The sequence below is a fragment of the Microcebus murinus genome, chromosome 19 (genome assembly GCF_040939455.1).
Source record: "Microcebus murinus isolate Inina chromosome 19, M.murinus_Inina_mat1.0, whole genome shotgun sequence".
Classification (NCBI taxonomy): Eukaryota; Metazoa; Chordata; class Mammalia; order Primates; family Cheirogaleidae; genus Microcebus; species Microcebus murinus.
In genome coordinates this window covers 39,171,869-39,196,521 of record NC_134122.1, presented here as the reverse complement: position 1 = coordinate 39,196,521, position 24,653 = coordinate 39,171,869, and the positions used below count along the sequence as shown (strand labels likewise).

The following is a 24,653-nucleotide window of genomic DNA, read 5'->3' as shown; positions in this document are numbered from 1 at the left end:
AAGCGATCTCCTGCCTCAGCCTCCTGGGACTACAGGCATGTGCCACCATGCCCGGCTAATTTTTTCTATATATTTTTAGTTGTTCAGCTAATTTCTTTGTATTTTTAGTAAAGATGGAGTTTCGCTCTTGTTCAGGCTGGTTTCAAACTCCTGACCTTGAGTAATCTGCCCATCTTGGCCTCCTAGAGTGCTAGGATTATAGGCATGAGCCACTGCGCCCAGCCTGAAAAGTTATTTTTAAATGGGCAGAGAAGGTAATAGCAATGCAAAGCAATAACTCATATATATATATACACATACATATATATATACATATATATATATATATATAGTTTTTAAAGTAGGACATCTTTCTTTCTTCCCTTTATTTATTTTGAGACAGAGTCTCACTTTGTTGCCCAGGCTAGAGTGATTGCCGTGGCGTCAGCCTAGCTCACAGCAACCTCAAACTCCTGGGCTCAAGCAATCCTGTTGCTTCAGCCTCCCAAGTAGCTGGGACTACAGGCATGCACCACCATGCCCGGCTAATTTTTTCTATATATATTAGTTGGCCAATTAATTTCTTTCTATTTATAGTAGAGATGGGGTCTCGCTCTTGCTCAGGCTGGTTTCGAACTCCTGACCTCGAGCAATCTGCCTGCCTCGGCCTCCCAGAGTCCTTTATTTTAATTTTTATTTATTTTTTGTATGATGACTACGTAAGCCCAGGTAGTCTTTCTGCTAATATTCATTCCCCACTCCATTCTTCATTGTATGTTAAATAGCCAGGGACATTTTCTGTAGACTTTATGCTAGTAAAGAATTCTTGCTTTGGGTCAGGCTGGGTGGCTCATGCCTATAATCTTGCCACCTCGGGAGGCTAAAGCAGGAGGATCTCTTGAACCCAGGAGTTTGAGGTTGCAGTGATCTATGATGACACCACTGCACTCTTGCCCAGGAAAAAGAGCAAGACCCTGTCTTTTATTTACTAATTTTTTTTTTTTTTTAAGACAGAGTCTCACTCTATTGCAAAGGCTAGAGTGTTGTGGCATCAGCCTAGCTCACAGCAAACTCAAATTCCTGGGCTCAAGCAATCCTGCCTCAGCCTCCCAAGTAGCTGGGACTACAGGCATCCGCCACCATGCCTGGCTAAGTTTTTCTATATATTTTAGTTGGCCAATTAATTTCTTTCTATTTTTAAATAGACAATTTATAGTAGAGATGGGGTCTCACTCTTGCTCAGGCTGGTTTCCAACTCCTGACCTTGAGTGATCCTCCCACCTCCACCTCCCAGAGTGCTAGGATTACAGGCATGAGCCACCGCCCCAGGCCTAAAATCCAGTCTTTTAAAAAATAAATAAATAGGCTGGGCACTGTAATCCTAGCACTTTGGGAGGCTGAGGCAGGCAGATTGCTCAAGGTCAGGAGTTCGAAACCAGCCTGAGCAAGAGTGAGACCCCATCTCTACTATAAATTGAAAGAAATCAATTGGCCAACTAATATATATAGAAAAAAATTAGCCCGGCACGATGGCGCATGCCTGTAGTACCACCTACTTGGGAGGCTGTGGCAGCAGGATTGCTTAAGCCCAGGAGTTTGAGGTTGCCATGAGCTAGGCTGACACCATGGCACTCACTCTAGCCTGGACAACAGGCGAGACTCTGTCTCAAAAAAGAAAACACCAAATAAATAAAATTTCTTGCCTTGCATATTAATATGATTAACTGGGTGGGATTTTTTTTAAACCTGACATTTTTGTTGTAGTTGGGAATAATTACTTTCAGATTATTTCTCTGATCTTTAGAAATGTAAATAACGGTTTTTGTTTTTTAATCAGCTACACTTGAGTTATTTTCCTGTTCACTCCAGGCCTCAGAGAGGGCAGGCTGAAAAAGTGGGGCAGACACCACACTGGGGAAGGCAGGAAGTGAAGGCCAGTCCCACATTTCCTGACCATTGAAGGAGCAAGTGTTTTTGGGAAAAGGGGAAAGACAAAATAAGAGGAAGGTTAGATTTGTGTTAAAATTGTCACTTTGTCTTCAACTGGGAGGATGTCACTTCTTCAGGTGGGCTCATAGCTCAATGCATGATGAGGAACTGTCACTCTTCTTTTCACAAGTCACCTCAGAATCTTTCCCAAAAAGAACATTCCTACTCACAGATCAGTGTAGTTGACTTCACATCACATCTTCAGTTCTAGAATTTCTGCACAAATGAGAGGCTAAATTAAACTGTGGTTACCTGGGGGGTGGGAGTGAAGGGACTCCACATCCCCAGGGTTTAAGAGGTTGGATTTTAGAGGACAGGCTCACCTCTCACTTCACAGGTGCATCTGAGGCCCGATTTACCCTACACTATCTGTCATTTCATTCTTTTCACTCCTTATCTGCCAGGGCCCAACTAGGACCATATACTTGAGGAATTCTTTTGGGGACAAAATTTAAGGAGGTGCTAAAAAGTCTCAGTAATCAAGACAAATAAGGCAAAATTCATCGTAATGCAAACTTTTAAAAAGTCAGATTAGCAAACTAAAGGCAGTTGCTAACTGCCAGCTTTTGTAAATAAAGTTTCTAGGGGTGGGATTAGGATGAGAGGCAGGACTGTGCATGTTCAGGAGTGGAGCCTGCATTTTAAAATTTGACATTTTGCTTACTATGGATTTTTTGCATTATTTTTTAAAAATTTTGCACCTCAATATTTATGCTGATTATTGAGGTTTTTGTTTGTTTTTGTTTTGTGAATCCATAATTTTTGCAACTGAGGCGAGCACCTCCGCCCAGGGCCAGTAAAAATAGGAGTCAATAAAAACCTACCCACCTTCCTCAACCACGACTTGGGAAAGAACCGGGCCGGTGTCCCCACTGTGCCCCAGGCACACACGCCCCCACTACGAGGTCGCCACAGCGCCCGGCGAGCTTTGAGACCGTCCTCGTCTTCCCACGCGCGTGTGCCGACCTGCACCGCACTCCGGCTTCGGCCTCTGCTCACGCGGCGACAGGGACCCCTCTCAGGTGCCCGCCCCACTGTTCTCCGGCCGCCTTCGCCACACGCCCTGCGGAACCGCACCTCAGCCTTGTGCTCCGCGCGGGACGACAGAGCCGCCTGCCCGGTGGCCGGGGCCCTAGCTGCGCCGTCCTCGGCCCATCCCCGCGCCGGGGTCCGTGCGGTCGCGTCCGCACGCTCCGCGAGTCCGCCGGCGTGAGAAAGGTCTCGCGCCGCTCCCAAGTTCATACCAAAGTGACGGAGGAGCGCGAAAAAGCTCCCTGAACAGCAGTGCGCAGGCGCAGCAGCGCCCCTGGCTTTTCCGAGGCGCGCTCCCGGCGGCGCGCACGGTGCTCCGCGGCCGGTGGGCGGTGGGGGGCGCTCGGAGCGTGGCGCGCGGGATCCGGGTCGCCGCCCGCAGGGTGGGGCCCGTGCGGGCCGCGCGGACGGGGATGGGCTGGGGGCGCCGGCCCGATAAGGCGAGCGCCAGCCGGCCGCGAGGGGCGGGCGCCACGGCGTCCACGCCCTCCGCTCGGGGCCGGGCCGGGAGGTGCTCGGGCTCCGCGCGCCGGGCCGGCTGAGGCGCTCGGGTCGGACGCGGCGCCATGCGCTGCCCCCCTGCCTGGCCGCTGCGGCTACTCGTGCCGGGGCGCCCGGCCGCCCGCGCCCCCGGCTCCCTGCCGCTGCCAGTCGGCGCGGGGCTCCTCGGGGGTGCCGGGGCCGCGCGCCGCGGGAGGATCGCGGGTCCCGGCGGCCCGGGCGGCGGCGCGGGTCTGGCGCGGCTGCTGGGACCGTGGGCTCGGGCCCCTGGCACCTGCAGGTGCGGCGTGCTCGCCCGGCCCGGCGCTCCCCCGCTGCCGCGCTCCGGGCTCCCGGGCGGTCCCGCAGCCGCTGCGCGGGCGGGGGACGAGGCCTGGCGGCGCGGGCCGGCGGCGGCTCCCGGGGACGACCGGCGGCTGCGCCCCGCGACGGCCGGGCTCTCTGAGGCCCGGAAACTCCTGGGGCTGGCTTACCCCGAGCGTCGGAGGCTAGCAGGTGAGGCCCTCCTCCCCGCCGCCGGGCTCCTGCTCCACCGCGCACGGAGTCCTGGGCCTGCGGAGAGGGGACACTGTCGCGGAGCCTGTCACCGCTGCGCTCTCGGGCCACCCGTAACCCCGAAGGAGGGGTGGGATGGCTTTACAGGAACTCTGACCCTAAGTGCTGGCCAGGGAGCTCACCTCAGAGTAGCATTGTCAAGATTTCAGGTTAGCTGGGGACTTGTTGGAAGGTTTGTTGTGTGTGTGTTTTCTTGCTGACACGCGTTATACAAGTGGTGCAGTAGCTCATTATTGGAATCTTTGGGTCTGTTCTGTCACCAACTTATGGGAGCATCTGTTTTGGTGTTGGCAGCATTCTCAGAATGAGATTTTTTTTTTTTCCTTTTAAAAAATTCTAGCCAAAAATATGCCTATTTTGTTATTATGCATTTACACTCTATTAAAACCACATTTGCCTCAGGCAAGTTTATCAAGCAGTGAACAATATTTTTACAACGCAAAGCAAAACAATCTAGACAAGTCTAAGTGCTATTGACTTTGTGAATGGTAAGCAGGAAGTTAACTGCACTCTGTTCAGAACAGCCAACACCGGCCAGTCAGTGATCTGTAAACTATACAAGCTCTGAGAAGCTAGGTCATAACCCAACTAAATTGTAACTGAGTAATTTTTAAAAGAAATCCAAATGCATGTTTTGTTTTGTTTTGTTTGAGACAGTCTCGCTTTCTTGCCCAGGCCAGAGGGCCGTGGCATCTGCCTAGCTCACAGCAACCTCAAACTCCTGGACTCAAGGAATCCTCCTGCCTCAGCCTCCCAAGTAGCTGGGACTACAGGTGTGCACCACCATGCCCAACTAATTTTTTTCTATATATTTTTAGTTGTCTAGCTAATTTCTTTCTATTTATAGTAGAGACAGGCTCTCATTCTTGCTCAGGCTGGTCTCCAACTCCTGAGCTCAAACAATCCTCCTCGCCCAGCCTCTAAATGCATGTTTTTAGAAACAAAATTCAAATAAACAGAACAATTTTCTTTTTTTTTTTTTTTTTGAGACAAAGTCTCGCTTTGTTGCCCAGGCTACAATGAGTGCCGTGGCGTCAGTCTAGCTCACAGCAACCTCAAACTCCTGGGCTCACGCAATCCTACTGCCTCAGCCTCCCGAATAGCTGGAACTACAGGCTTGCACCACCATGCCCAGCTAATTTTTTCTTTTCTTTTTCTTTTTTTTTTTTGAGACAGGGTCTCACTTTGTTGCCCAGGCTAGAGTGAGTGCCATGGAGTCAGCCTAGCTCACAACAACCTCAAACTCCTGGACTTGAGCAATCCTACTGCCTCAGCCTCTTGAATAGCTGGGACCACAGGCATGCGCCACCATGCCCGGCTAATTTTTTCTATATATATTAGTTGGCCATTTAGTTTCTATTTATAGTAGAGATGGGGTCTTGCTCTTGCTCAGGGTGGTTTCCAACTCCTGACCTTGAATGATCCCCCTGTCTTGGCCTCCCAGAGTGCTAGGATTACAGGTGTGAGCCACCACGCTCGGCCAGAACAATTCTCTATAGTTCTTCATTTTTAGCCATAATTGGAAGAATGTTTCAGTGCGAGGTCCTTGTAAGATCTAAAAGTTTTTGAGATTTCTCTAAATTTTCTTCCCTTCTATAAAAATTTGTGGAGCCCTCATTATGTGCTGGGCCTGGGGTTACATTGGCAGAAAAATACATGGTCCCTGCTCCTGCCAGGGATTCCAGCTTAGTGGGGAGAAATGTCAATGAAACAAAGATAAACCTTCGACTTTAATGAAAGGGCTTTGCAAGAGGGCCTGTGAGGTTGTCAGGTGCAAAACCAGAACAAATCTGTTGCTTTAGAGAGGATCCTTCTAGAGAGTGATTTGGGGTTTAGAGTTGTTGTGCCAGGTAGACAGCAGTTAGAGTGGCTGCGTTTCATCTGCCACTGGCTATGGAAGCTTAGCTGGTGTCTTGGTTTCTTTAAGGTATAAAGAATTATTTCATTGTTCAGTTGTTTGTTTGTTTGTTTTGGTGATGGGCTCTTGCTCTGTGGCCCAGGCTGGTCTTGAACTCCTGGCCTCAAGAGATCCTCCCAAGGCCAGGTGTGGTGGCTCACGCCTGTAATCCTAGCACTCTGGGAGGCAGAGGTGGGTGTATCCTTTGAGCTCAGGATTTCGAGACCAGCCTGAGCAAGAGTGAGACCCTGTCTCTACTAAAAATAGAAAGAAATTAATTGGCCAACTAGAAATATGTAGAAAAAAGTAGCTGGGCATGGTGGCACATGCCTGTAGTCCCAGCTACTCAGGAGGCTGAGGCAGAAGGATCGCTTGAGCCCAGGAATTTGAGGTAACTGTGAGCTAGGCTAATGCCATGACACTCTAGCCTGGGCAACAGAGACAGACTCTGTCTCAAAATAAATAAATAAATAAATAATTAAAGAGATCCTCCCAAGGTGCTAGGATTACAGGTGTGAGCCACTGCACCCAGGCGAATATAGATTTTCATGTAAAAGATCTTTTCTTCCCTTTTCCTCTTTTAAAAGTGGAGACTAGGGGCTCTCACTGGACTGTGAGCTGCTTGAGACAGGAGCTATGTCTAATTCATCTTTCTGTCGCCAGTTCTTAGCATGTTTGTGACACAGAGCCTTAAGTGAAGGAAAAAATGACCACACCTCCAGGCCCAGATAGAGGCCATTGGAGACCCTAAGCACTATAGGGTGTGCCCACCACTCCTGCGTGTAACTCAATAAGAATAAGGAAATCCACTTTTGTTTTGGAAATACTAGATGTCAGGAAGGTTGTTTAGGTGCCTGCATGTGCCCAGTACTGCCTATCCTGTGACTATTTCCCTGTCATCACATGTCCTGCCATGCTGGTATGTTGTGGGGACAGCCTTAAACAAGGCAAGTCAGTGCCTCTTCTTTTTATTTTGTTTGAGATGGGGGGTCTTGCTAAGTTGCCCAGGCTGATCTTGAACTCCTGGCCTAAGCGATCCTCCCGCTTTAGCCTCCCCAGTAGCTGGGACTACAGGTGTATACCACTGCACCAGGCTTCTACATCTTTTTATTTTAGGAAGAGGAGCTATTTTGTTTGGCCAAATAGAAAAATTATAAATATATGATTTGAGGAAATAAGCCTAGGGTTGGTTGGCACAGTACTTTTTGTTTGTTTGTTTGTTTGGTTTTTTTGCTTTTTAAACAGATAATAAATACATATTGTATGTTATGAGGAAATCTCATAACATGAGAAGCCCTTATTAGGGCATATGATTTCCTCAGAAGTCATTATATTTATATTAAAGTCAATGTGGATGTTGGCATTTGTGGGATTAAGATGGAGTTGGGGGGGTCACTGTTAATTTGTAATTTATTTTTAATTTTTAATTTATCATCCTAAGAGCAGCCTCAGATGTTGGCACATCTTTTTGAAGTGCCAGAGATAAAGAACAGGTGCGTGTGTGTATGTGTGTGTGTGTTAAGAGATCAAAAAAGAGTTGAAGAGAAGGAATTCCAATGTTAACTTGTTAATTTTTAGAAAAACCAAGTACAGAATCCTTTTTCAAAAACACAGCTTTTCATTTGAATTATAATGCTTCCATCTGTCTTCAGCAGTTTTGTGAGTGTTCCCGTTCAGACCGTGACCAGAAAACTTTGATAAGTAACTGGTATCAGAAACTTTTTAAACAGAGTCTAGCATTTGAAATGTTGACACATGTGAGCTGAGAGTAGCCTTAGCATTGTTTCCATTCCTCTTCTAAAGAAACTGCTGTCTTGCAACCTGTCCCTGTCCCCCCCAACACCCCCACCCCCTTCTCACTTTGGATAAGAATTTGCAGCTATCTTCCTACAGCTGTGGCCTACAACTTGTCCCTAGAGTCCTTTTTCACTGATAACTTTTCATCTTATCACTTTGGCCAGAAGGAATCTTTTTAAAAGATGCGGGAGCTTAAGGAGGAGCTGGTGGTGGACTGATGGGATAAGCTGTACTTCATCCAGCCCTCTTGCTGTGCCTGGCAGATAGAGGGGGCCTCGGGGCTCTAGCCGGCTAGCTGGGTTAAGGGCAGGGTCTTAGGAGTAGGCCTTTAAGGGTACTGTGAGATTAGAACACAGCTGCTGCCTGGAGGTTCTTTGCATAGTGGGCCGCTGGGGGCAGCACGCTTGCCCCCCTCTTCCCAGGCAGGTTCCCAGTTAGACTGTGGGCAGTACACACTACCCCCTTCTCCCCAGCACGTCCCCCTGTGGAGGACTTGCGAGGGCTTCTCTCACTTCACATACTGATAAGGGGGTGTATGGTTTGAGATCATGACCACTCTTAGAACCTGAAGCCTGCCAGCAGCTTTTGCTGAGTTTGGAGTTCTGCTTTATGATGGTGGACCGTGAAGTGACACGGTGAATATAGTGGTGACACCAGTAGGTGTACAATGCCTGCGAAGACTGGGAGTGGCTGTTCTCCAGTCAGGACAGAGGTCTACACTGTGGGACAGGGAAGATGAGCCTTTGAAATTGGGACTATTCTAGAGCTATGGAAATCTGTGTGTGTGTGCTACGAAATACTTCGTTTCAGAAAAAACATTCTCATGCGATAGCTGTACCATGAAGTGTGACTGATTGGAATTGACTGAAGCATAAAATACACATCAGATTCTGAAAAGACAATAGGGCAAAAATGTAAAATATCTTACCGATTTTTATGTTGATTACATGTGGATTATATTTTGGATCTACTGGGTCAAATAAAATATTAATTTTACCTATTTTTTTTTAGCATGACAACTAGAAAAAAATTTTTCACATAGCACAACACGAAAGTTTAAAATTATATAGGTGGCTCCCATCCCATGTGTGTTGGACAGCGCCGCAGTCCAAGGCAAGCCCCGCTGGGTTTGTGGGGTGGGTACCCCTAACTCTGCAGGGCACGCTGACAGCCTGGGCAGAGGAAGTCTGGCCTTTTGCCAGACACATGGCGACTTGGGTCTTTGTTTTCCAGATCACTCCATGAACCTGAGGAGTCTCCTGAACTCTCTGAATTTCCTCCTCCGGTCTCTTCTCATCTGTCAGCCCCTCATGTCCTCCCTTCCTTTCCGGTCCAGCTCAGACGTGGGGTCCCTTCACTCAGCCTCCATCTCCCACACACCCTCCATGCCTGTGTTCCCTGTTATACCCACCTGCATCCATGGACGTGTCTCCCAGACTCTCTCAAACCCAACATGTCTAAAAAGCCAGTTACCTTCCTCCCCAAAGCTACCTTCCGTCCTTTGTCTCAGCAAGGGGGACTGCCATGTGAACCTTTGGCCCAGGCCAGAGACACAGGCCATTCTTGTATGGTAAGAGTAACAATAAAGATACTGCTTTTATTCCTTGTTTACTCAACAGGTGGTGCCATGCCAGATGATTCACATATGTGTCTAATACACTCCTCACAACAATTCCATAAAGGAGGTATTATTTTTATTGCCAATTTACAGATGGAGAAACTGAGGCACAGAGAGGTAGAGTGACTCACACAAGGTTAAATAGCTAGATGGCAGAACTAGGGTTCTGGTCCTGTCAGACCCAACTTCAGAACCAGACCTCCCAACCTGCTGCCTAAATCCAGCCAGTCATCATATCCAGAGTCCAAGAACCAGAGTTGGATTCTTAAAAATAAAAATATCTCTAATCCCGGGCAGACACAGTGGTTCATGCCTGTAATCCCAGCACTTTGGAAGGCCAAGGCAGGAGGATCGCTTGAGGCCAGGAGTCAAGACCAGCCTGAGTAACATAAAGAGACCCCATCTCAACAACAACAACAAAAAAGTAGAAAAATTAGCTGAGTGTGGTGGTGCATGCCTGTAATCCCAGCTATTCAATAAACTGAGGCAGGAGGATCGCTTCAGCCCAGGAGTTCAAGGCTGCAGTGAGCAATGATTGTACTACTACACTCCAGCTTGGGTGACAGAGTAAGGCCTCTTTCAAAAGAAAAGGGAAAAGTATCTCCAATCCTTCTCACTGTCCTTTATCCTTCTGCCCCCATCCTGGTTCATTCCAGGGTTCCAGAACAGCTTTCTATCTCCCCACCTGCAGTTGTACTGGCCTCTCTTTTTGCTTTGCAGCCAGAGTAGGTCATTTAAATTTGCAAATCTATCAGTCCCCTACATAAAACACTTGTAAGCCTGCCTTGCCACAAAGTTCTGTTTTATAATGTGGAAACTGTTTCTCAGCACTCCTTCCTGTGTACCCACAAGGTCTCTGCTCCTGCTATGTCCCGCCAGCCTTTCTGCTCCCTGGCCTGCCCTCACCCCCACGTTAGGCCTGTGCTGCTGCTTCTGCTTGGCCTGTGGGAAGATTAGGAGGACAGGCTTGGTCCTGTGTTATGTGGACTGGGAGACCTTGAGCGTGTTCCTTCAGCTTTCCATGCTTGTGAGTCCTCTCTGAAAAACAAGGATAATATGAGGATTGTTGGGGGATATCAGATGCTTCAGGTGGTGGTGGGGACTCATTGTAAGTACTACCTTTTTAGTCCTTGAGTGATGGTGGGGATAGCTGTACCTGTTACAACCAGTTGGGTCCTATGTTCAGCTTGGCAGATTGGCACAATGCACAACTTCTCTGCCCACCCCCAAACCTCTGTCCTCTCTCCGTGAGCTAAATATCTCCCACAGCCCTTCTTCTACCTGCATTTTAGATTTTCGTTTCCTTTCTTTTGAAGGATATTTCTTTTCATCTTTGAATGCCTTTGTTCAGTAGAATGAGGGTAACTTAGCTGAAGATACCCGCTAAGAGAGAATTTGCAGGCTGGGCAGGGTCAAGTCAAGAGACTTAATCTTGGGGAAAAGGTGGAGGGGAACTTCAGAAGAGCTGCGGCACACTCCTGTCTGGGGTTTGGTATGGAATCTGAAATAATGCTTATGGCGCAAGTCTAAATTCTTCATTAATATCAGAAGATGATATGCAGTAAAACCTTGATTAATAAGAATCCAGCTAAGCAAAAACTGAAAAAGTCTTTTACTTTGTTTTTAACATTCAAATTGTAAAAAGAGGAAATTGGCACTAAAACAAGCTGACAATTTTTTTTATTATTATTAAAAAGTAAAACTGTGAGGAAGGTATCCTGGAAGAAGTTTGGATTCATCTAAATTACTTCTTCCTTGTAATCAGCATCATTACTGTGTAAGAACCAACTCAGAATCAGAATCATGGGGAATTTCATTCATGATATGCAGATTCTTATGTGGAGTCACAGCTTTGATTTAGAAAACTAAAGGAGGAGGGGAGAAACGGACCTCTATGGCACTTCACATACATTATACTTTCAGGAGTATTTGCCAAGATAAAAGAATAGACTACAGAGATCAACTACTGATGAAGGACAAAAACAGAATTTTCTGCTGCATCCTGAGTTTGCCAGAAAGACTCCTGCTGGAGCTGCCAGGTCATCGTGGCTGAGTTGTGCAGAACCTCGAGTTAGACACTTTCCTTGCTCTTAGCACTTTCAGTCCTGCTTGGAGACTGTCATAGGAGCCTGGTGCTTTGCAGCAATGAAATGGCCCTTGACCAGGTTTATATTATTCAGTTAGATTGTGATTATGGGGTTTTGAGCCAGATGCATGCACTTTTCTGGCTGCCAGATCTTACACTCCTGTTTAGGATATTGAAGAACTTTGTTCTGATAGACTTTTCAGCCTACTTTGCCAAAATTCAGATCATTCATTTATTCATTCAACAAATGTGGATTGATCTCTTCCTATGTGCCTGTCACTATAGGCAATCACTGACATATCAGACCAAAATCTTTCATGTCCTAATGGAGAGATGAGACAGACAGTAACAATAAACAAGTGAACTATTTAGAATGCTGGGAAGTGGGAGGGTCCAGAAGACAAGTGAAGAGGGAGTGTAGGGTGTTATCTGTGTTTTAAGTGAGGTGGTCAGAGCAGGCCTTTTTGAGGAGGGGATATTAAAATAAAGGGAGGAAGAGAGCAATTGTTCAAAATGTTCCCCCCTTAAAAGGGGGGGGGGCTTTGTGTTATTTCTAATTGGATTTTTCTTTCTGATAAGATTCTATCCCCTTTGTTCTTTAGGTCAAACAGTTGTATTCATGTTTATTTTCATATCATGCTGATATTCCCCAAAGCAATAATATTAAGCAGGAACATATTACATGTGTAGTAGATCCCTGAAACTGCTTTCCTCCAAGTTTATCCAGAGTGTTTTGAAATGTTAGACGTCATCAAGGGCCTTACCTGGACAGCTTGATATTCACGCCACAGTACAGGTAGATTCCAAGGGATAAATAACACTGTGCAGCACGAATGGAGGAGAAACGTGACCTAAGCTGAACGCCAAGATCAACAGCCAGGGAGGGGGGCCAGGACAGGGCTCTGTAGTTGGCTCTCTGTATTTCCTGGTGAGGAAACGGTGATCAGACCAGAAAGCTGTCTTCTCTGGCTCGGGCTTGATCGGATCACTCACTTCAAACAGTCCCTTGCTTGTTCGCACCTTGGAACCATTTGGTTCCTCCCTGGGGTGGGGGTCCAGGAGTGAAAGGGAGGGAAGTGCTAGCACCTGAGGTCGACACACACACTCTGGAAATAGCGCACGTGGAAGGGAGGCCTTCTGGCCGCAGCCCCTCGCCCGTCTGCCCCTGCACCCTGCGAGTGAGCTTGTGCTCGTGTTTTCTAGCTGCGGTTGGATTTCTGGCCATGTCCAGTGTCATCACCATGTCCGCCCCTTTCTTCTTGGGGAAGATCATTGATGTCATCTATACCAACCCCACTGTGGACTACAGCAACAACCTGACCCGCCTCTGCCTTGGGCTCAGCGGCGTGTTTCTGTGTGGCGCTGCTGCCAACGCCATCCGTGTCTACCTCATGCAAACTTCAGGTAACAGTCTCTCATGTCAAGGGAGCAAGTCATCTTAAAGAACAAGCAGGGGAATCCTGTGGGTGGGTTCAGGCCTCGAAGTTCATGTGCTCCAGGCCCCATTCTCTCCCTCTCTTCCCAACGTAGGCATCAAGTTGGGGACAGATCCCAACGTTTGGCCAGATGTTGGAGTTATGGATTGTTTTAGGTCAAGTACTCTTTCTTAACTCTTGTTTTATGTGGTTGGAGTTGAGCAGTTAGGGAAATTGCCATTTATGTCTTATGGGAGGTTTGAGAGCAAGGCCCTTGGCCATAAGGCTGGACTTCCAAGCCTTCTTCGAGGAGCTTCAGATTCAGTTACCGTCATAGCTTCAAGGAGCTGGGATGGTAACTTTGACAGTGTTTCTGTGAGAGGCCTCGTCATTACAGGCCAGTAACCACCACAATAATGAGAGAGCCCAGGAGACCCACTGGAAGTCTGTAGCTCCCCATTTAGTTAATAAATTACTCTGTGGATAATTAACCAGTTCCTGCCATCTGCAGGTTCAATACAGAACAGGGTTGCCAGGGAGGAACAAAATGAGCTTTTGGAAGTTAATATAGTAAAACTTTTTTGCAAATAATAATTAAAAAAAAATCTCTTTATCGTGTTATATTTACTTTATCCCTGTATCCTCCCCTTAGCGCCCACAGTCTGTGGTTACCAGGAGAAAAGTAGTGTTTGTTACTAACGCTTGACTGTTATTACGCCAGGGCTTGAGTTAGTCTCTTCCCGCCAATGGGACACAGTGCTCAGCAGAGTTGCGCCAGGCCAAGTTGCCACATAGCAGGTGGCTGCCCCTTCATGGTATCGGATGACAGTCCCCAACATGAGACCGTTTCTGTTTGCTTTTGCAGGTCAGCGCATTGTGAATAGGTTGAGAACTTCATTATTCTCCTCCATTCTGAGGCAGGAGGTCGCTTTCTTTGACAAGACCCGCACGGGAGAATTGATTAACCGCCTCTCCTCTGACACGGCACTTCTGGGGCGCTCGGTGACTGAAAACCTCTCAGATGGGCTCAGGGCTGGGGCCCAGGCTTCCGTGGGGATCAGTATGATGGTATGTCAGCCTGGTTCCCCTGGGCACCTTCCAGTCAGGGCCTCTCGAGCGTGAGATGGGCTCGAGCTGAGCTGTTCTCGCCACCCTGAAAGTGCATGGCACCAAAAGCGCCCTCCTAGAGGCTGCGGGGGTGTGGCAGTGCCTCTCCCTGCGTGGCCTCCTGCACCTCCAGCTCTCCAGAATGAATGAATGTCAGGGAAATGCACTCTTGCGTTGCTGCTGGGTTTCTGAGAACAGGTGTGGCCAGGGTGTGAGGGCAGAAAAGAGCCTCTGGTAGAAGGAGTAGAAGGAGCCGGTAGGGGCTGTGGAGCAGAGTCAGTTCCCGTTAGCAGATTTATTCCTGTAGGGGGAGCTCTCCTCACTCCCAGGGCCTTTCTTCCTTCCCTTAACTGGGTGGCTCAAACCTGTCCCAGCGTTTCTGTTAGACCAGTGCTCCTGGCCAGTGGAGATGCAGTGCAGCCATGTGTCAAAAAGTAAAAAGAAGGAGATGAGATTAATTCAAGTAATGTTTCGTTTAACCCAGTGTGAACAAAATATTATCCCAACATGTAATTAATATCAAAATTATTAATGAGATATTTTATATTTTTTTCATATTACAGTTGACTGTTGAACCACATATGGGAAGGAACACCAACCCCCACACAGTCAAAAATCTGTGTATGGCATCTGACTCATCAAAAACTTAGTTGTTAGGCCGGGCGCTGTGGCTCACGCCTGTAATCCTAGCTCTTGGGAGGCCGAGGCGGGCGGATTGCTCAAGGTCAGGAGTTCAGAACCAGCCTGAGCAAGAGCGAGACCCCGTCTCTACTATAAATAGAAAGAAATTAATTGGCCAACTGATATATATATAAAAAATTAGCCGGGCATGGTGGCACATGCCTGTAGTCCCAGCTACTCGGGAGGCTGAGGCAGAAGGATCACTCGAGCCCAGGAGTTTGAGGTTGCTGTGAGCTAGACTGACGCCATGGCACTCACTCTAGCCTGGACAACAAAGTGAGACTCTGTCTCAAAAAAAAAAAAAAAAAACTTAGTTGTTAATAGCTTACTGTTGACTGGAAGCCCTACTTGTAACATAAACAATCGATTGACATATATTTTGTATGTTATGTGTATTACATTCTGTATTTTTACAATGAAGCAAGCCAGAGAAAAGAAATGTTATTAAGGACATCATAACAGAAAATATATTTACTGTTCATTAAGTGGAAATGGATCATCGTAAAGGTCTTCATCCTCATTGTCTTCATATTGAGTAGGCGGAGGAGGAAGAGCAGGGGTTGGTCTGGCTGTCTCAGGGCTGGCAGAGGGGGAAGAAAATCCACATATAAGTGGACCCACACAGTTCAAACCCATGTTGTCCAAGGGTCAACTGAATTTCAGAATCTGTTGTGTATTTTATATTTATGGAATATCTCAATCCAGATGCTAAATTTTCATTGGAAATACATGATCTATATTTAGGTTTCATAAAATGTGCAATTGCAAAAGTAGTTTGACATACCAAAGTTTTCCAGACATACTTAAAATTTGCCAATAACTGCCAATTTATTGATTACATCATGGACCTCCCTCTCATACCATTAAGATGTATGTTTCTGCTGTCCCGAACACTCCATTCTGGTGCCAGGACCCTGCATTAGTCATCAGAAGGTTATTTGTTAAGCACAGCACCAGAGGGAAGGGAGGAACGTGGCTCTGGAACAATTCACCAGGGTTATGGAGAATCCTGAGGGACTGTGCCTGGCCTACCACAGAGGATACCTGTTTAGTGGGTCCACTTAGGATCAGTTGTGTTCAGGCCCCAGCACTGTCAGGCCTGCCCTGCTGCTCTCGGGTGTCCTGATGGTGGCCATCAGAGATATAACTGTGCTCCCCCAGGCTCGTCCCAGGTGTCCTGATGGACTTTCCTATAAGCTCCTGCTGGCTCTTCCACAGAGGTGCCAAGCTTTTTTCTGCCCCAGGGCCTTTGTGCACCTGCTCTTTCCTCTTGGTGGAACACCTGAAATTATACTCTCTCTCTCTCATTTGTTGTTGTCTTAGTCCCATCTCTTCTCTCTTCTTGCATGAAAACTCCATGAGGGTCAGTTATCGTCCAGGTGCCTAGAATAGTGCTAGCTGTGCATAGGCATTCAGTGACAACTTATGAATGAATAAATGAGTGAATGGTTGGTTTATCCATCCACTACCTTACATTTCAGTCTGCAACTTTTCCTTAGCATTATTTAAGAGAAGCTTGTACTGATTACACTATTTTCTGTGCAAATGATATTTGGCAGATTTTTAATAATTCGTTGAAGATGTGCTAGGGTCATTTAAAATACAATCACCAAATTTCAGGGTTGACAGGAAAATCCACTGTTACTTCTAGAAGTTGGGTTATGCTTTGAGCAGTTCCAGTTGTTAGAAGCTTCTCTTTATGTTGAGCCCAGATCCTTCCTGCTGACTTCAGTCCATGGGGCCATGAAAACAGCTCTAACTCTTGTACTTGTTACTCATGTCACTCAAGTCCTCCTTCAATTGTTTGTTGGGTTTGGGGCAACTTTGCTGTCTTGGTCATTCCCATTGGACACGTTGCTCTGGCTGCTTAGTGCCTTGAGGTGATCCAGATTTGAACACAGAACTCCTGGTGTGGCTGGCCAGTATGGAGCAGAACAGGCCTCCCTGCTGGACTCCTGTCCTGTCTCCTCTCTACTGTTGACCGGCATGATCTAATATACGTAGTGTCAGTCTGAGGATAAAATGTTTCCACCCTTCTTTCAGCAGCTGTCACATTACTTTTACGTGGCATGCTGAATACTCGTGAGGTTTTGATTAAAGGCGTCTGAAAAGTTCTGCCTAAACAGGATGCACAATCTGTAGATAGCAGCTTCAAGCCTGCTGTTAATTTAAACACCCCCCTCCCATACCCCTGTAGTGGGTAATGAGACTGTCTTGCCACTCTACGTAACAAACACCTCTTGACTTTTTGTTTTTGACAGTTTTTTGTCTCACCTAATCTGGCCACCTTTGTTTTGAGCGTGGTACCTCCAATGTCCATCATTGCTGTGATTTATGGACGATATCTACGGAAACTGACCAAAGTCACACAGGATTCCCTGGCTCAAGCCACTCAGGTAAAGACCCCTTCCCGCAGTAGAATGGGCTCAGAGCCCAGGTACCAGGAAGCAAACCCTGAGGGATGTGCTTAGGCTTTTCAGTAAAATACCTTCCTTTCCTCACCATTCAACCCCAAGATTCTAGAAACCTGAACTACTCTACCTTCTAGATTAGATTTCTATCCATATCTCAAAGTAGACCCAACTTGACTAAACATTAAATGAAGTTCTCACTTCTTACCATCGCTATTTTTTTTTTTTTTTTTTTTTTTGGTAACAGTCTCGCTCTGTTGCCCAGGCTAGAGTACAGTGGTGTGATCACAGCCTCACACTCCTGGGCTCAAGCGATCCTCCTGCCTCAGCCTCCCAGAGTGCTAGGATTACAGGCGTGAGCCACCGTGCCCGGCCATCATCACTATTTCTTATAGAACAAAAAAGTTAATCTTGTTTTGAAAATAGTTACTGGTTGAAAGTGTGACTTTCATTAATTTAATAAAGCTAGCTTTGCAATGCTGTGTAATACTGTCTTTCAAAAAATTAAAGATAACATATTTTCATGTTACAAAAGCCATACATGTTTATCATTGAAAAATATAAAAATGCAAAGAGAAAGAACAAAAGCACACATAATCCTGTCTTACAGAATTACCATTATTAGCATTTTGGAGTCTAACCATTGTATCTTTTTCTCTGCATGAAAATGTATTTCTACATCTACCTACTCTCCTGTTTTTCTACCTACCTATGTATGTGACATGTATAGGTATAGATATTTTTCCCCCCAAATAAGATTGTTCTGTATACTCTGCTTTGTCACCTTTTTTTTTTTTCCCTGCTCTGTCACCCAGGCTGGAGTGCAGTGGCATGATCATAGCTCACTACAGCCTCAAACTTCTGGGCTCAAGTGATCTTCCTGCCTCAGCCTCTCAAGTAGCTGGACTATAGGTGCAAGCCACCACACCCGGCTAATTTTTCTATTTTTTGTAGAGATTGGGTCTTGCTATGTTGCTCAGGCTGGTCTCAAACTGCTGGCCTCAAGTGATCCTCTGCCTCAGCCTCCCAAAGTGTTGGGATTACAGGTGTGAGCCACTGTGCCTGGCCTCATTTATTTTTTTACTTAGTCATGTATCAAGAGTGGCTTTCCATTGATAATATCTTTAAAATGAGAACCACATTTAAATTTCGCTTCTAGAACCTCTCAAAATGTTGCCCTCCTCCTTCTGAAATGTATTCATTATTCTCCCAGCTAGCTGAGGAACGTATTGGAAATATGAGAACTGTTCGAGCTTTTGGGAAAGAAATGACTGAAATAGAGAAATATGCCAGCAAAGTGGACTGTGTGATGCAGTTGGCCAGGAAAGAGGCATTTGCTCGGGCTGGCTTCTTTGGAGCAGTAAGTATATCATTTTGGAAAGAGTGAAAAGGGCAGATGTTATGATTGTGAGAGAGTTTCATTGTGTGGCTCTTGGCATGAGCAGAAAATAATGTTATCCTGCTTTAAGACTAAGAATGACTTTCTTTAAAATATTGTTGTGAAAGAGAAGGAAAACAAATAAATGTCATTAGAGAAAAGTCAATGCGTGGTGAGATCAGTCACTGATTCTCAAAGTGTGGTCCAGACCAGCTGCATCAGCTTTACTCGGGGACTTGTTAGCCTTGCCAATACTCACATCCACCCCAGTCTACTCATCAGAAAATCCAGGCTGGAGCCAGCAATCTATTTTTTTTTTTTTTTTGAGACAGAGTCTCACTTTCTTGCCCAGGCTAGAGTGAGTGCCGTGGCATCAGCCTTGCTCACAGCAACCTCAAACTCCTGGGCTCAAGCAATCCTTCTGCCTCAGCCTCCCGAGTAGCTGGGACTACAGGCATGCGCCACCATGCCCGGCTAATTTTTTCTATATATATTAGTTGGCCAATTAATTTCTATTTATAGTAGAGATGGGGTCTCGCTCTTGCTCAGGCTGGTTTTGAACTCCTGACCTTGAGCAATCCTCCCGCCTCGGCCTCCCAGAGTGCTGGGATTACACCAGCAATCTATTTTAATGGGCCCTCCAATCATTCTTCTTTTAAACATTTTTTTTGAGACACAGTCTCACTCTGTCGCTCAGGCTGGAGTGCAGAGGTTATTCACAGGTGCGATCATAGTGCACTGCAGCCTTGAGCTCCTGCGCTCAGGGATCCTCCTGCCTCGGCTTCCTGAGTAGCTGGAGCTACAGGTGTGCACCAGCATGCCCAGCAGATCACCTGTGTCATTCTGATGCAGGTCAGAGACCTACAGAGGATTAACTGAAATAACCTCAGTGTGTTTCGAGAAGGAAGTATAAACAGTCGATCACAACTCAAATAGCATATGAAATAGAAAGTCACCGTGAGGGCAAATTCGTGATATGTTTAAACTGGAAATAACTTTTGAGATGATTCACTCATTCACTCATTGCCATGATTAACAGATAAAGAAACAGTAGCCCAGAGAAGGCTGCCCTGACCTGAGACCACACCTAGCAAAGGTAAAAACAGGTCACAAATGCAGGACTTTAGAACATCTCATTATAATATTTAAATACATACTAATAGATATTTAATAGATATTTATTTATGTCCACTAACTAGGTAAGGAATCTTTAATACTACTTTTTTCCTTTGCAAACTGGGTAGATTTAGTAAAATGGGAATCTGATGGGTTACATAGTTTCTAGGTTTTTCATGGGATGAGATTATTTTATTTAATATTGCAATATTTCAAAAGTATTTTTTATTCAAAATTCAGGTGAGATTTAATATTTTGGAGAAATCTTGCTATGACAGTTAATTGCAAAAAGTACATTATAGGTCATGTTCCTGCTTTCTGCATTCTAGTTTTCTGGCTCCTATATGACTTCTATGTTTTCTTCCTTCTACAGACCGGGCTCTCTGGAAACCTGATTGTGCTTTCCGTCCTATACAAAGGAGGGCTGCTAATGGGCAGTGCCCACATGACAGTGGGTGAACTCTCTTCCTTCCTAATGTATGCTTTCTGGGTTGGAGTAAGCATTGGAGGTATATAATTTTAAAAGGCTTGGTAAATTACAAATTAAAAATCAGAGTATCATTTCTGAAACAGAAACTCAACTTTTATATCTCTCTACCTCTCATCAAGTAACTTGGAATGAAAAAAACATTTCCTAGAATGTTATCATTCCAACTGGCTTTCAAAGATGAAATAAAATGAGTGTGAGCCTCCTGCACAGATGAGTGTGAGCTGCTCCATGGTCGGGAAGTTTGGTATCTTTACAGGCCTCTTGTAGCTCAGTGTCACTCTGGAGCAATATTTCCTAGCCTGCACATTAAGACAGCTTGTTCACTTGCTCACAGACCCAGGAGGAGGGTGGTACTGAGCAGGTGTGGACACAGAAACCCAGTTTCATGATTGGAAAATCACTGGGGAATAAAATTCCCTTTGTATAATACGAAGTTAACCATATTTAAAACCAATGAATGGGCCGGGCAAGGTGTCTCACGCCTGTAATCCTAGTACTCTGGAAGGCCGAGGCAGGCGGATCACTCGAGGTCAGGAGTTCGAAACCTTTATAGCTGAGACCAAGAGAAAAAAAAAAAAAAAGAAGGAGTTAGAAACCAGCCTGAGCAAGAGCGAGACCCTGTCTCTACTATAAAAATAGAAAGAAATTAATTGGCCAACTAATATATATAGAAAAAATTAGCCGGGCATGGTGGCGCATGCCTCTAGTCCCAGCTACTCGGGAGGCTGAGGCAGCAGAATTACTTGAGCCCAGGAGTTTGAGGTTAGGGTTAGTCCTCAGAGATCTGTGTTATATATCCCTCCTCCTCAACCACTGACAGCCATTGATCTGTTTACTGTCTATGGCCTTTTTCAGAATGTCACATGGTTGGAATCATACAGTATGTTAAGATTGGATATCTTCATAGAAATATATATTTAAGGTTCCTCTATGTCTTTTCAAGGCTTGATAGCTCATTTCTTCTTAGCACTGAATAATATTCCATGTCTGAATGGACCCCTGTTTATCCATCCACCTGCTAGAGAACATCTTGGTTGCTTCCAAGTTTGACAATTACAAATAAAGCTGCTGTTAACATGTGTTGTGTGCAGGTTTTTGTGTAGACATGAGTTTTCAACTCATTTAGGTAAATCAGAGTGCAATTGCTGGATCGGATGGTAAGAGAATATGTAGTTTGATAAGAAGCTGCCAAACCGCCTTCCAGAGTGGCTGTACCATTTTGCATTCCCACCAGCAACGAGTGAGAGACCCTGTTGTTCTGCATCCTTGTCAGCACTTGGTGTTGTCAGTGTTCTGGATTTTAGCCATTCTAATAAGTATGTAGCAATATCTCATTGTTGTTTTAATTAGCATTTTTCTGATAACATACGATGTTGAGCATCTTTTCATATGCTTACTTGCCATTCGTATGTCTTCTTTAGTGAGATGTCTGTTCAGGTCTTTTGCCCATTTTTAAATCGTGCTCTTTGTTTTTTTATTGTTGAGTTTTAAGAGTTATTTGTATATTTTGGATAACAGTCCTTTATCAGATATGTCTTTTACAACTATTTTCTCCCAGTCTGTGGCTAGTCTTCTCATTCATTTGACATTGTCTTTGGCAGAGCAGAAATTTTTAATTTTAATGAAGTCCAGCTTATCGGTACTTTCTTTCATGGATTATGCCTTTGGTATTGTAGCTAAATATAAACTTAAGGTCATCTATACTTTCTCCCATGCTGTCTTACAGGATTTTATAGTTTTGCATTTTACATTTAGGTCTGTGATTCATTTGAAGTTAATTTTTGTGAAAGGTGAAAAGTCTGTGTCTAGTTTCCTTTTATGCATGTGGATGTCCAGTCGTTCCAGAACCACTTGTTAAAGAGAGAACACGTGTTGTCGTGGCATCTCCATCGCATTGCCTTTGCTGCTTTGTCAAAGATCAGTTGACTGTAATGTGTGGGTCTGTTTTTTTTTTTTGTTTTTTTTTGAGACAGAGTCTCGCTTTGTTGTCCAGGCTAGAGTGAGTGCCGTGGCGTCAGCCTAGCTCACAGCAACCTCAAACTCCTGGGCTCAAGTGATCCTTCTGACTCAGCCTCCCGAGTAGCTGGGACTACAGGCATGCACCACCATGCCCGGCTAATTTTTTATATATATATATATCAGTTGGCCAATTGATTTCTTTCTATTTATAGTAGAGACGGGGTCTCGCTCTTGCTCAGGCTGGTTTTGAACTCCTGACCTTGAGCAATCCGCCCGCCTCGGCCTCCCAAGAGCTAGGATTACAGGCGTGAGCCACAGTGCCCGGCCTTGTGGGTCTGTTTTTACCCAGTGTGTTTTTAATTCAACCTAAAGGTTTAGTCACCTGGATCTTGCATAAGTATCTATATCATAGAAAGAATATTTGAATTATGTTTTTCCAGCATCCTTACTGAGGGCAGGTGTTTCAAATGTATGTCCTCACATTCAACATGGACCATTGTACTTGGAGTTTAACTTGTTAATTAAATAATATTTCAGAGGTGACTTTAAAAGAGATTGCTAGAATATTTAAAATTAACCAACTTCCTTTTCAGTTTTTAGCTTATGTGAAAGTTGTATTCATTGAGTGCCTGATGGGGAGTTTTGATTTTGTAGTTATCTTTAAAATGAATATTGAAGTATTTTATATTTTTTAAAATTATGAGGTAAGCATTACATTTCATTTCTCTTGCTATCATTTGACTAGGCAGACTTCCTCTGTAGCATTATGATTTTAATTCAGTGGTTGATTAGTATGACTATATGTATTTTTCAATCCTCTGATCAAACATTTAATTCGTATTAGAAATCAATGAAATTGGAGAGGAGGTGCCCAAGGAAAACTAGAGTATGAGACAGAGGGAATTCTGAATGTGGATTCCTAGGCAGCTGCCTCAAATCATTTCTTGAATGTAACAGATTTTATATTAAAAGCAAGTTATTGTCACGGCTCCAGAGGGCTCCAGAGGGATGAGAGGAGCCGTGGCCATTCCCTGGTGCTGGTGACGGTCACGTGAGTGCTTCTGCTTTTCGTCCTCAGGCCTGAGCTCTTTCTACTCGGAGCTGATGAAAGGACTGGGCGCAGGGGGGCGCCTCTGGGAGCTCCTGGAGAGACAGCCCAAGATGCCTTTTAACGGTGGGTCTGAAATGGGATTGTTCTTTGCTGGGATTAAACAAATGTGATTTGGGACAATTAGACTAGCTTCCTGCCCTGCCTGAGAAGTATGAGCCACAACAGGGACATGGTCCTTGCCATGTGGCAGGAAAGGGGTGAGGTTTCCTATGAGAGGGGGGTAAGGAAGGATGGCTGCAGGAGCACTGTTGTGGGCCTGAGATGTCCCTGGAGACAGGGGGACTGAACACATAGTGTGGTGCCCACTGTTCACCTCTCTGCAGCTGATTATTCCGACCAGTGGCAGGATAGAAGGCAGTGCAGTCCAGGGGCATGAATATAGGAAGGACCCGAGCCAGTCCACCAGATTGAAATTCCTCAGTGATTCTGACATCTGTATGGAGAGTTTGGATGGGAAGAAAGGAGGGGGGATCATAGAGATAAAGGCCTCTAAATGTCTTGGCATTTTAGGGTAGGGTGGGGGCTAGTACAAACTGGCAAGAGCCATCTCCTTTATCAGTGACTTCCCTAGAGCATGGGGCCTGGACCAACCAACTAAGACCCAGGAGAAATGGATATGAGTCGTAAACACTCCCAATAACTTACTGATTCCTAGGACATTGTTAGATAGCCCACGTCAGTAAGTAAGAACCCAATATTCTTCAGTATGGTAGCCTGTAAGAAATAAGCCCAACTGAGAGAGGTTTAACAGTGTCTCCCAAGTCAGCAGCAAGTTAATACCAGGGCAGAAGAGATCCCCGATCCCCCTCCAGTTGTGTGGCTCTTGTGCAACACTTCCCTGTTCATTATCATTCTTTCAAAACGTTTCTGCCCCAATATTAGGGACAGATAAAATAAACTCTGGACCAGGGGAGCTACACAGAGGCAATGGCATAGGGGGAAGGCCACTGGATTTGAAGCCAGACTGTTGCAAAGGTAGATCTTAACTCTACTGCTTGTTAGCTTGGGCAAGCCGTTGTCTGTTGTGGTCCTCATTAGTAAATTGGAATTGTAATTTTTACCTCTCTGGATTATAAGGGTCAAAGACTATATATGTGTAGCATGATGCCCATAGTAGATGCAGAGTCAGCACATGGTAAGAGGCCTGCTTTCTGACCTGCCCACAGAGACTTCGTGTTCTAGGACTAGCTGTGGGGGGTGCAATCCTTCCATAGGCAGAGAAGTAGGAGAACTGAGTTCAGCTGTGAATTGGATTTTTGCTTTAAGTAATTAACATTTCACCTTATGTTTCAGAGGGGGTCATCTTAAATGAGAAGAGCTTCCAGGGAGCTTTGGAGTTTAAGAATGTGCATTTTGCCTACCCAGCTCGCCCAGGGGCGCCCATATTTCAGGATTTCAGCCTTTCTGTCCCATCAGGATCTGTCACAGCGCTGGTTGGCCCAAGTGGTTCTGGCAAATCAACAGTGGTTTCACTCCTCCTGCGGTTGTATGACCCCATTTCTGGTAAGCGGTTCAGCGTGCTGTGGCTCAG

General features: G+C 45.6%; 1 protein-coding gene across 1 annotated transcript in view; it reads left to right on the top strand.

Moving 5' to 3' along the window:
* The first annotated feature begins 3,457 nt into the window (after positions 1-3,457).
* ABCB10 (ATP binding cassette subfamily B member 10) overlaps positions 3,458-24,653 on the top strand; it is a 32,967-nt gene continuing 11,771 nt past the window's right edge. Inside the window, exons 1-8 of the mRNA XM_012764359.3 lie at positions 3,458-3,996; positions 12,658-12,858; positions 13,735-13,937; positions 16,919-17,053; positions 18,282-18,428; positions 19,936-20,071; positions 23,090-23,185; positions 24,416-24,625. Coding sequence (XP_012619813.3) covers positions 3,567-3,996; positions 12,658-12,858; positions 13,735-13,937; positions 16,919-17,053; positions 18,282-18,428; positions 19,936-20,071; positions 23,090-23,185; positions 24,416-24,625 — 1,558 coding nt within the window. The 5' untranslated portion in view covers positions 3,458-3,566. The remainder of the gene's footprint in view (positions 3,997-12,657; positions 12,859-13,734; positions 13,938-16,918; positions 17,054-18,281; positions 18,429-19,935; positions 20,072-23,089; positions 23,186-24,415; positions 24,626-24,653) is intronic.